Here is a 12,888-nt window from a genome sequence, read left to right as displayed (position 1 = left end):
GGATTTTAGAGCCATGACTAGAGTGGGGTTTACGCTGAAGCTGCCACCAATTTACAATATATAAAAGCCCTAAAATGTATTAAATTTGATGTCAGTAGTAGGTACTGTGAATATGCATTAGTATATTGAAAATTCCTTGGACAAATTGGGTTCTTTTCTGGTGAGAAGAAAATGGCTTTATGGAAGAATCCAAAAAAGAAGTCATAGCATAGAACATCGTTCATTCATGCAGAGAAGCACAGCACCTGCACACAAAAATAATTCAGAAATTGTTTGGCTTCCATGGCTTTAAGTACTCTTTAATCAGGAACTGATGGTACTTTGCTTTCTTCTGGATTTTTTATTTCAGAACATATAAGCATATATATATTATGGTACTGATTAATTACAGTCTTATCTCCCATGCTGTCAGTGTGATGACATTTTTCCCATCTGCTTTTCATGGGTTGAATTACCAACTCAACCTCTAATTGTATGTTAAAATTTTTTGAGAAATGAGAGAGAAAACAAATTTCTACCGTTGCACCCAAATATGAAAACTTTAGGCATGAAACTTTCTTTGAAAAGGGGTGTGATTTATTGTACTCTTACTTGGCTGCTTGTTCATACAGCCTACTCAGAAGAGCCCCAGTGCTTCAGACTTCTATGTTTCTTGTCAGCCAGCAAACACACAGAATTCTGGCTTGTTACTGGCATCAGTCATCATATGATACCGTCACCACAAATAACTAGACAATGAAGTTCTTGCTCCTGTCATTGCCTTAATACCACACTGTATATAAATATAAACCCTGATTTTGTTCTCTTGCTGGTTTGAGAAAAAACAGTTGTTCCATTAGAGTCCAGTGGTATAAGAGTACACTGAATTCATTTTAGCTCCTTGGAACATGTTTAAGCTCTCTTTCTTTTAAAATACCAATATTGTTAAACCAGTGAAAAAAAAACTTATGAGAATGTGTGAAATACTACTGAACTGGAAAGGAAACAGTGCCCATAGATGTGGTATCTGATGCTGGAGAACATAACACATTATTCTCATGTGGTATAGTTAACGTGTCCAACTAATATTTGTAAAAATAGTACTCTGAGTTCTTACAGCTTTCATTTGAGAATTTCAAAGTGCTCTACAAATACAAGTTAAAGGACTCTTGCATCTCCTAAAAGATCCCTCAAATATTTCATTTCACAGAGAAATGCACTGTATCAATCACTGCAACTCTACAGCTTACAGCAGAATCACGTATCATGGATTAGCAGGGGAGCTAACTGATTCTATATATAACTGAAATCATAAGGGCAAAACCTGTGATAGATTGTAGTTCCAGCTGAACTGGAATTAGCAAGGCAGTGGTGACCTTTACTGGAGTGTGTGGCTGTGTCTTGTGCCTGTGACTTGTTGCCAAAAAGAGTTCTGTTTTAGAAGTGTATTTAAAGGGTTGCCCTAAGGAAGTCACCTTGCTGTTGTTTTGGGGGCTTAGGCAAACAAAAAAATGAGGCTTTGCATGGAAAAGCTAAAAAAAACCCAACCAAACAACAACAACAAAAAATGCACAGGTGTGCTTTTTCTGTAAGCAAACCAGCTAATCTGAAATCCAAATGATACTTCCTCTCATGGTAACTTCCATGAAGGGGATTACTCTGTGTGTACATTGCTAAAGGTCCCTTGTTTCTAAAGGTTTCTGACTCTGCTGGCTGCTTTGACTGGTTTCTGGTTCCCACCTCCTGCCCACCATCCCCAACTTTTGCTTTGAATTGTGTGAGTGGCATTGCTTCAGGAGGCTGGAGGAGGTGATAATACCATGTCTTCGTATTTCCTTCATTGCTCTTCCCTTTGCTTTAGGGAGAAAGGAGAGGTTTGAGCCTCCGTGCTAGGCAGAAGCAGATGTACGATCCCAGGCAGCTGCGTGGTGCCTGCTGCTCTGTGATGCTCTGAGGCCCTGCAGGAAAGGGCATGGATTGGACACGGGTGGAGAGGGAGGATGGAGTGGGGGTGGATGTGTATCAGTGGATAGGCTTGAAACCCTTACTTGTTATTGCTCTCAGTGCTGGGATTTGCAAGGACGCAAAATGCCTTGCCAACATTTTTTTTTCTGCTTTATTATTAACTCTTCTTCCCCTGGAAAAAGTAATTTATAAAAGAAAAATGGGACTTGAACACTAGACAGACAGAAGGATGGGGATGCTAACTTAACTGATGTTTTCTTTGTGAAAATCAGCAAATTTCAGCTTTTAGCAACAGTGGTTATTTTCACTTGAGTTTCTTTATTTGAGCCTTGAGGTTTTGTTGCAGAAGGCATTCAGCCTCACCACAGAGCTATTGCTGCCATAGTTACTGAAAACTGCATTATGCTGTAGCAGCCGCCAGCCTCTGCATCAGCAGTAGAAGTGTTTGGGGAAGAGGGGAGGAGAATTGCACAATAGGATCCCGGAGAGCTGACGACAAAACAGGCTGGAAAAAATGTGGATTTACAGATGGTTCATTTAGCACGCGTCATGCAAACTTTGTGGAGAGAAAAATGAGATAGAAAACAATCCGGCAGCATTGGTATAATATGAAAATTTTCTCAGTAATTTGTGATTATCTTTAAGGTTGGTGTCTTTCTCTTGTTGTAATTTTACTTGCTGTTTTTAAAGGTTTACTTGGAGGAGGGGTAACTTGACACTTCTCACTGCATTTGGTACACCTAGAAATCTGCATGCTTTTATGAAATTCTATGCAGGGTTGCTTTTTTTATATGCTGTATGCCAGAGTATGCCAGTCCCATGAAACCAAGATTTTATGTATGTCTTGATACCTACAGAAATGAAGCTGTTTGTCTTATGTTTGTCCTGAGGTTATATTATTTTCTGCTAAAACTATACCAAATGTAGATTGCCTATGTGGGAAGGCAGGAATACAAGCAATAGCAGAAATTGGTCTGTGCTTTATTCCTGTATCTCATAGTATTCCTGTATTTGAAGTCTAAATTTAACAGTACATCTGACTTAAGATGTTTTAGATGAAAGAAATGAGTGATCTCATCTACCCATTACAGAGTATGGCTAAATTCTTATGTTAACTGGATTGATATTTGGTTTTAGTTTAGTCATCCAAACATGTATTACACAAACTGTTTGCTCTTTAAATTGTCTGTTAAGTGATTTAGCTACAAAGTATGTGTGAATCTGTTATTTTCTTTCTGGGCCATCATCATCTCATTTTTTAGTTTAGTTTGTCATGTTATTTCCACAAACCAGCAAGAGCTTTGTTGACGTGACATAGCATGTTCAAAGGTAGAAAGGGAGCATTCTTACTTCATGTTCTTGGTTTCAGCAGTTTCTGTGAGAGACAGATCTGTATCCCAAACCCAAACCAGCCAGTCATTTTGCTCTCACAGTCAGTAGTCTCATGGCCAGAGGAAAAACATCTTCCAGCATACCTGTATTATGTAAGTGGCTCTGCATGAATTTTCATTATCTTTTTGTTCCGCTTGAGAAAACCATCTTTAAGAAGCAACTTCATAAAAAGGTGTTTAATGTTCAATCTCTGTATTCAGACCTGTCTTTACTGCCCTGCTTGGTTTTTGTTTTGTACTATTAAAAATTAGGAGATGAAGCAAAGAGGAGCTGAAATAGCAATAGAACTGCAATTCGTATATATACCTTCAGCAACAGTAATTTATTACAGAAACTTTAACCTTAGGGAGAGAGGCTTGTACCAACTGGCTACATCACCAGAACAAAAGCAGTAATAATACTGTAATGGTTGCTGTGCCGTGTTTTTTTTTCCAAGGTTTAAAGTGAAGTATCAGTATGCATCTGTACTCTGCCTTTTTGGGGTGTAGTCATAGTATAGAGCTGTGATTAATAACATCAGTTTGGCCTGCATCGTGTTCTGCTCTGTGTGCAAACGCACACGCCTGTTGGAAAGGATCTTACAGTTTCATGTTAGTTCAGCAAAAAGCCATTAGCACACACATGAGGGAATACGCTAGTGCTGCTGAGAACAGCAAACAACACACTTCCATCTGCTTTGTTTGCATTGCTTATTCTCTGATACTTCATAATATATGGGTGGGGGTGAGGGTGGGATTGTTTCAGCATTGTTGGAAAGGATGGGAAGAGCTTCTGACCCTCTCCCAGCTGTAAACAGATGTTACCTAACCACCTCTGTGAGCATTGTGAGGTCTTTGGATTGAAATGCAACACTGAGTTGTTTCATGTACTTAAATGTTCTGGGTTTCAATTTGTAAACAGATTGAACTCTGATAGGTCGATTTTATGGAAAGGATGGCTGAGTGCTAAAAGTCATGGTTAGGAAGAATATGAGACATTTTGTAAGAGGAATTTTATTTTATCTAGTTTTAGTAAACAGTTGCAGAACAAGAATTCTTCATCTACTGTTTTACTATCATGCTCAGCTTTTCAGCCTTATTGGCAATGATTTACTCAGTTTCCTCAGTCTCATACAGAATGGTGCTAATAATGATAAATCATAAAATGATAAATAATAGAAATCAGCTCTTCTGATACTTGACTTTCTGATATTTGATAATGTTAATGGTTCCTCATCACTCCTCTTGGATGAATGTACTTTGCTTATTTCACACGTGCCTCAGACTAAGTGACTTGCCCAAGGTCATGCAACTGTCCTGTAACAAATTTAGAGTCATGTTTTTCAACTTTCATATCATGATAGGAATCAGAGCTTTTATATGTCTTTTAGCAAAACAGGTTAGAGACTACCCCATCATCAGAGTATGAAGAGACTTAACATTCACAATTGCTATTAAGGTTTATTAGTTTTAATGTATCAGCAAGAAGAGGCTTCAGCTGACATCAGGGCTCTGTTAGGTTTAGTGCATAAGCATCCAGAGGCAGTCCTCACCCTGAAGACCTTGCAGCCTAAGTACATGAAAGCACAGAGGTGATATAACTGCTCCAAAATCAGAGAGGTCTTGTCTCAGATCAGTCCTTTAATCTCCAGATTATTTGGCTGCTCCATTACATTTCCCTTGGAAAATATGGAAGATAACCTGGAAGCCACATTCAGGGAAAGCCTCCCTCAGAGTTATCATTAAAACCATGGCATTTTTTCCTAAACGAGATCCTTCAGATTTAATACTATGTTCATAAAGTGATTCTTCTTTAGTTAACCAGTCTAGCTTTAACCTCTGAGTTTGTCCCCCCGTAGTTGGTGGCATTACAAATACCTGAACAGCTGGCGATTTGTAATGGCCATAAGAGCGTTTCAGTGCTGCAGTGAAGTGTCAATTCAAACCTACTTCAGCTGAATGAGAAATGAGGCACCCCTCTCCTATTTCCTGGGGATCAATTAAAGTTTATCTGAGAGGAAGAAATTAGAAATCACAGATTGCTGGCATCTTTGTGGTCAAACCAAGGACAAATAGAACTTGGAGCTGTCTGTTCTTATAATTCGTTCCTGTGGGTCCCAAACAGACACAAACCATTTAGCAGATGACAGTAGCAAAGTTTGTACTCTGATTGTTCACATCATGCCAGACAATTGAACAGAAGATGTTCCTTTTCAGTTATTCTCACCAGCATTACATTTACATAAACATCAAAACCAAACTGAATTCTGTTTTCCTCAGGTCAGTGAGAGTCACAGTAATATTGTAAATTACTGAGAATCTTAAGGCTTCTATGTAGTGAGGCTTTCCCACTGCTTTTTAAGAAAGTGAAATATATGTTCCATGTAAAGGTACTCCAGAAGATTTGTAGACTTTGGCTGCTTAATTGTTTCATCTGTTTTGTCTGCTAATCTAGCACACAGAATCAAAGTTGTTGCTGTAGAAATGGTTGCTTTGAACACATGCTTACAGTTCTAAATAGAGATGTCAAATTAATTCCTATGTAGCAAAGGTCAAATGCTCTTTTCATACAGGTGACCTTGTATTGGTAATGATTTTACAAACAACATGATGTTTCCAAAGCATTCCTTTTGAAATTATATTTTTGTTTTCTTTTGACCATCAGGGATTCTTTAGAGTTTTGATACCTTTTCTCTCTTTAAAAGTATAATAAATACATCATTTACTTCATTAGTAAAATATATTTTAAATTTTTTTTCTAGACTTAAAGATTTAATTTTCTGAGGTTACATAGAATAATGTGGTGTTTAGAAACAAAACAGCAGGCAAAGATCATATATCACCTTTATATATAATATAACTTTAATGTTAAGGATTTCTGATGATAACGTGTGGACAAGTAGAATATATATTCCTTTGAGAGGGTTAATGTAATTTGAATATTATCATGGATCATGCTAAGAATAGATACTATTTTGATTGTTACTCTGTGTGTGTGTGCATGTAAAATTTTGGTGCACAGTCAGGAACTAAACATCTTGGAGGGGACTATAAGGCAGTTCTTCACAGGTTAGTCACTCTTCTGATTACAGCTTTGCTTCAAGTATAGAAGCAGTCACCTAATATAGTTGTTGCATCCAACAGAGAATTGGGTGATCAAGTTCCTTCCTGGTACTGCCAGAGACTGTCAGTGTAATCTCAACAATGTCCATAACCCTTTCTAGGTTGGAGATTTTTAATCTGAAAAGAGAGAAGAATGTTTGTTACTTCTGTAAAGCACTTTGAAGTACTTGGATGACAAATATCCTATATAGTGATTATAAAATTATATAACATACAACCAACCCCCCTCCCCAATTTAATTTTTGGAAGATCTACAGCAAAATGAAAAGTGACAATATTTTTTAAATTCTTTTTGCTGTTATTTTTTCTGGTGATGGAATTTTCTGCTTCACCACAAGAGCTTTCATGTTTGCTGACATTTATGATACTTACAGGATCGTAGCCTGCTACGACATGCATATACACAGCCACTTTACCATCACCAGTTTTTGTCATAATGCACCCTTACTGAACAAAACAATATCTTAAATGTTGTCTGTCTTTCTTTAGTAAGATGACTTGTTTTATTACAAATGTTTGGTATTTGTTTCTGGTTTAAATTCACTGTCAACATTTCTAACAGCAGAGAAATAAATGCTGTGCATGAAGAGTACAAGCAGAAACTGAGAGACCAGGAAGCTTTCCACAGAAAACAAATTCAACGGCAGCAGCTGTATGTTGAGGATTTACAGCAGCAGATCCTGAGAGGACAGATCAAAGCAGAGCGGGAACTAGAAGATGACCAAGCACTAATTAACCAGCAGATCCAAGAAAGTGGGTACCTGCCTCTTCCTCTCTCTTGCTTCCACTACTGCATTCTTTCATCCTCTTGCTGGTTTTGTCCTCGTTATGCTTTATACTATGGGTGGAACTTTTATTATAGCTTATTACTAGTTTTCTCTTATAATTGCCTTTCCCTTGAGAACAGTTACTAAGCTTTGATTAACAGGACTAAAGGGCTTCCTTTGCAGTGCACCAGCAGCACTGTTTAATTAGCTCTGCAGGTCACTGCTGGGAGAGACAGCACCAGCATGCAACTCCGCTGTGGCACTGAGCCTCTTGTCTCCCAAGCTGCTCCCCATCCTGCCTCTCTGTAGCTTTGCTCTGCTCATATCTGTAGTGCAACTCTGCCATGTTGCAACATAGACCAAGTCTACTATTGTGTTTTAAGTTTTTCTTGTGCTTCATCCAATGAGTTGTTCTGGGAGATTGAAATAGAGATGAGTGTGGTAGTTCCTACCATAAGCTTTCAGGGGAAACTGCTGTAACAACAGGATGCGATAGAAACCAAGCACCACAGCAGTGTGTGTTGGTTGAGGTACTCTCTTTATGCATTTCATTGATGATGTTATCTGTAACAATATAGACCATTTTCACATGCTTTTAACGAATTTCACTCATTAGGAAAAATAGAGCCATGGCATAAGACCATGCCTCAAACCTGAATTTTCTGTGGTTGCTATGTGAGTTTTAAACAATGAAGACAAAGAAAATACATCTGAGAAGTAGGTGGGACACTGAAATTCAGAGCTAAAATCCCAGCCCCAGTTAAGGGAAGGAGAGTTTCAACTGGGTTTTATATAGACAATTTCCACCCCCCACCCCCCCCAACCCTTTTATAGAATAAGATATTCTGTGGTAGAAACTGAAGTGCAACAAATTAAGATTAAAAATAAGATATGGGTCTTATTTACCCTAAAGATGATTAGTTAGTGGTATTGCATTCTTCACTGCTGAATTTGTTTTAAACCAAAACTGGATTAAAAAAAGAGAGACATGCTTTGGTTCAAATAGGAGTTATTTCTAGGAAGTTCTACAGCATAATGCAAGAGTACTAAAGGCTAGATCAGTGATCAGATTTTGAATGGTAAATAGCTATGTCAGAAGGTAGAGCCACAGCATATTTGGAGAGGTATTTTTTAGTGTCAGTGGCTCCTGGTCCCCAGAGGTGCTGCTCTGCATGCAGGCAGACATATTCAGCAAGATTTCTTGGTGGGGTTGGGCTGCCCCTTAACAAGTTTATAGACTGATTTGGGAACATTTCAAACCTTGAGATGTTTTCGACCACTGAAATTGGGTGGTTATAGTGTTCTCTAGTTTGCTGTTTAATGAATGATTTGATCCAGGTTTCTTGATAAGCAAAGTATCCCTATTACAAAGGCACTGTTCCCACTTGGCAAAACCTGCTATTGGTTCCTGGAAGAAGAAAACTTCTGTGAATTTTTGGAAACTTCTCAGACCCAAACTTATGCAGTCTGCTATCTTTTAATTATGTCAGCCACAATGAAGAGATTAAAAGGAAATTGTGGTGATGGGATGTAGCAGAAATGGACTTAAAATATGTAGATAGTACAGAGAACCAGGGGAATTCCCCCAAAATATCTTTATTTCCTGGGTCTGTAGACTTGTTCTTTGCATCCATCTAGTTCTGCTGTTTTCACTGTGTTCACGCAAAGCTTAGCTAGGCAGGTAGTTTTTGCCAGCCAAATACAATTCTTCACTTGGCAACCCACCAAAGTTCTCCACCTTTTCTGCACCCTCTGTGTCTCGGCTCATGACAGAGGCAAGTTTGTGAGCAGAGATTAATTAGCATCTTGGAGTTTGCAGCTCTGTTGCAGGGAAACTTATCTGCTAAATCTGCTTGCTAGAAACATGCTAAAGAGGACAGATCTGGAAATAAAGAATTGAGAAAAAAGCTTTGTATGAGAAAGTTTAAAATGTTATTAAGAAAAATTAACTAAAATAACAACTAAAATGCATCCCTTTTATCTGTAGAGTAACCATAGATTTAGAATTCCTACTTCTGTGCATGTTCTGTGTGCAGAGCTGCCAACATAAACGGGACAGGAGACTCATTGTAGTAGGGATCACTCATGAAGTATGTTTAACAAGATCAGTAGTCACCAAGCAAGTGATGCTGACAATCCCTATGGACTAATGATTTCTTACATTAGGGAAATTTCCACAGCCCAAAATTCCTCTCTTGCAGCTCAGGTGTGCAGAGCTGCAGGCAGCCCTCATTCATCACATCAGACTTAAATAACTCTTAATTCCTAACCCCCTGAATAAACAACAAGAGGTTGCTGATTCAGTAAAGGACTGCGGATTGAAGGTAAGCCCAGCCAAAAAAATGTTGCTGCTAGTAAGACAGAGTGCTTTGAAAAGCTTTGGTCCTTTGAGAAATGCTCTACTTGCCAAGGAACCTTGCCTGTGATTTTACATTGCTTTTTCACTTAAGGATATTTTTTTTGTTTGCTTTGTGCAGCTGAATATGTGTATTTTTATAGCAGCATAAAAATGAACAAACTCTGCTTTGTTAACAGAACATGTCCAAGCAATCAGATGCAATTTGGTAGTGGTGATCTCAATAACCCCTTCTTTTGACTGTTACAGTTCATCATAGCTCAGATTGAAGCCAGTGCACTCTGAAAGACCTCTAAGCACGTCCCCTGCATGGAATAAAATAGTCTTGCATCCAGGGTTAAAAACAAATCAACCTGGTGTTCTGTGTTCTCTACTGTTTCCCCACTGACTGTAAAGATCAGGTTCTAAATATTTAGAGAAGACTAAGTGTGTAAGCAGAGGTAACTTATTTTATTACCAAATTAGGTTAATCAGTTTGTAAGCATATTTAGCATTTATGAAATATGAGGGGACATTAACAAAAGCAGAGAAGCTAACTGTCTTTGTGGAGTAGAGTGGTGATTTTATGAAAAATATGCATTAGCTGGTGGTACAAGCTTGGGTTTTTTGCATTATGTTTGTCCTGATAGCTAAAGGTTGTGTTGGCTTCACCTGCGTCCTTGCCATGAGTGTATTTGATTTATTTCAAGTACATTACATGCTAAAGTGCTTGTGTATAAGATTTGCAGGCTCCCATCAGGCTGTTTTGGCAAGTGCTTATTGGAGCAGCTGTAGTTGCAACAGGCAGTAAATTTGTGGTTGTTGCTCTACCTCAGCCAGGTGGTGCACAGGGTTTGCATTGCTTGGGAAGTTTCCATCTGATGGGTTTAGAGAGGGTGGCAGAACTGTCCAGCAGGTACCTCTATGGTGGCTTCCTTGAGCCTTGTCTTCAACCTACTTTGAAGGTTGCATGCCCCTCCACAGGACTGGTAGCTGGCAGCTGCAGCTGCCCCCACAAATGAGGCACATCCCGACTGGAGCGCAGAGAGGTCTAGCCTTCAGGCTTACTGAACTTGCCACCGATAAGGGCAAGCACAAAAATTGCCATTTCCTGTGGTAAACAAAGTTCCTTAGCATGACTGGGCTCCCTCATGTTCAGCATGCCGAGGCAAGTCAGAGAAAATAGTTTGCAGGTGGGTTTTGTTCATTCAGTAAAGTTAAGGAAGAAAGGATAGGAGCAAAAGGCACAAAGAGAAATGTTGTTTGTTTTTTTTACAATAGTGTGAAACACTCAAATGCTGTGATGAGAAGTCAGTAACATTTTAAGATTGCACAAGTGCTTATTTTTTCACTCGAAATGTAGGAATTTATTAGCCAAAGGCTCATCAGTGTGTGCATGAAATTCCATTTGCTGCATTAATACACAGATTCTGTTCAGCTCTGTACAACTTCCTCTTCTAGTTCCCTTGTTAACTCTGCTCTCAGTGCACATACATTCATTCCCTAAGCTTAACATGTGACTTCAGAATAATTATAGCAGAAGCAGTAGCACATTTCACAGTAAAAAACTAATGAAGTCATACTTCACTACTGTGAATATATATCCTATGTCTGAAAAGTGCACAGAATTGAACTCAGGCCTTTTAATGCTTCCACTGTATTTTAAATTGAGGTGACATTTGAGTGTAATCTTTGAGAAATTGAAATGTGTTCTACTTTTTGCTTACAAACAAGGTCTTATCCACCAGTCTCCTTAGCTATATTAGCCAAGCCCCTGCTTACATCTTGCAGTTGTTACCCAAGTCCTTATCCCAATGGAAAGGCTTCCTGTTATCAATAAAGTGCAGCAATGATGAATTTTTCTCTAAATGGTTTGTCAAGACTCTTTTCTACATGCATAGAAATTCTGTTCTCAAATGAGCACTCAAGGCTGATTAAATTAAGAAACAAGATAGCAACGAACAATGTTTTTCCTATGATTTTTACTTTCTTTCAATCATTGTTTTGTTTACAGACCAGCAGTGGCTTATAAATGAGAATAAACGACTGGCTGCCCTTCAGCAGCAGCAGAGGGAGTTTGCAGTGCAAACAGAGTCTAGGCTGTACGCAGAGGCTGAGGTGCAGAGTACCATTGGGCTAGAAATCTGCCCTTCCCTGCTACAGCAGAACAAGAAGAGGCTGGTGCAGCTGGAGCTCTTGCGAAAATACTCCTTAAAAAAGGCAGAAAGAAACATAAGACGGAAAAAGGTCAAATTCCAGCTAGAAAGGATAGTCAAGAAGCAGAAGTTACTGGAAGCCAAGCAAAACCTAGAGCATCTGGAAGCTAGCTGCTGGCTCAATGAAGAGTGTGTGAAACAATCCCAAGTCCTAAATGAAAATACTGCTGTACTGTCCTCTTTGGATCAACAATTGCAAAAGAGAAGGAAGTCACTGGGTTCGAGTTCCTTGCAGCACAGGCAGCATTCGTTCTATAACCCACATCTGCCCCATGTACCCAGGTAAGTTAACATCTGCCAATTCCTCTGCACTTACCTTGAATTTAAATTAATTTTGAATTTTCAGTGGCCATGTATAATCCAGAATGCCTTTCAATGTACTGAAATAATCCCCAAACTTGCAATATCAGTGAACTTACTATATTGTATGTCACACTGCAGCTGTTTGTCCTTTTTCCTTGGATCTGTACAGTGCATTCTCTGCTTAGCTCTTTGACATGGTCTTTCGCACTGGTTTTTACATTCCTCTCTCAAGCCTTTCTGTACTTTTTACCTCTTTGTGAATGCTTTTCAGAACTGGCTTAGCTCTTGTTCTTATCTTGTTCAAACTGTTGGTAAATACTAATTTCTGCATCATTTTATCTTGGTTAGGGTCAAACTCTTCCTTCAGAATATTTGTATCATTGAGGTGACTCTGGATTGGACTTTTAAGTTGGCCAGCCTTTCTCAAAATAAATACCTCTATGCAATGCTAAAAAGTTGGGGTGCTAGGGTGTCTTATCACAGCATGGTCCTGAAGGCAGGAAATACCTAACTGGATTTCTGTGACTTAGAACCATCCTTTATTTTTAACTAATGTTTGCAGCTACCTGAGCCTACAGAGACTAAATACCAAGCTATACCACATAGCATCGAGCTATTCATTTGTGCTGCAGAACATATTTCAGGATATCTGGGGGACTGTATGGTTACTGACAGAATTTTTTTTTTTTTTTTTTTTTTTTTTTTTTTTTTTTTTTTTTTGTTCTCCGCTAGAATTTGCTTTTGAAAGGCATTAAGATTGTTGCTTCATGTGTTGTTATTCCTAACTACAAGACGTTACTGATGTGGAAGTGTTAAGTACGTTATTCAAG

The 12,888-nt window shown here is 38.7% G+C and overlaps 1 protein-coding gene across 3 annotated transcripts in view; it reads left to right on the top strand.

The window, feature by feature from the left end:
• The window catches only part of STARD9 (StAR related lipid transfer domain containing 9), a 118,480-nt gene that overhangs the window by 83,770 nt on the left and 21,822 nt on the right, over positions 1–12,888 (top strand). For all 3 annotated transcript variants that reach the window (XM_075030628.1, XM_075030627.1, XM_075030629.1), the window contains 2 exons: positions 7,000–7,190; positions 11,554–12,037. In XM_075030628.1, the coding sequence (XP_074886729.1) occupies positions 7,000–7,190; positions 11,554–12,037 (675 nt within the window). The remainder of the gene's footprint in view (positions 1–6,999; positions 7,191–11,553; positions 12,038–12,888) is intronic.

Source organism: Buteo buteo, chromosome 6 (genome assembly GCF_964188355.1).
Source record: "Buteo buteo chromosome 6, bButBut1.hap1.1, whole genome shotgun sequence".
NCBI lineage: Eukaryota > Metazoa > Chordata > Aves > Accipitriformes > Accipitridae > Buteo > Buteo buteo.
Note: the sequence above shows the minus strand (reverse complement) of the source record. Positions and strands in the feature narration are given on the sequence as shown.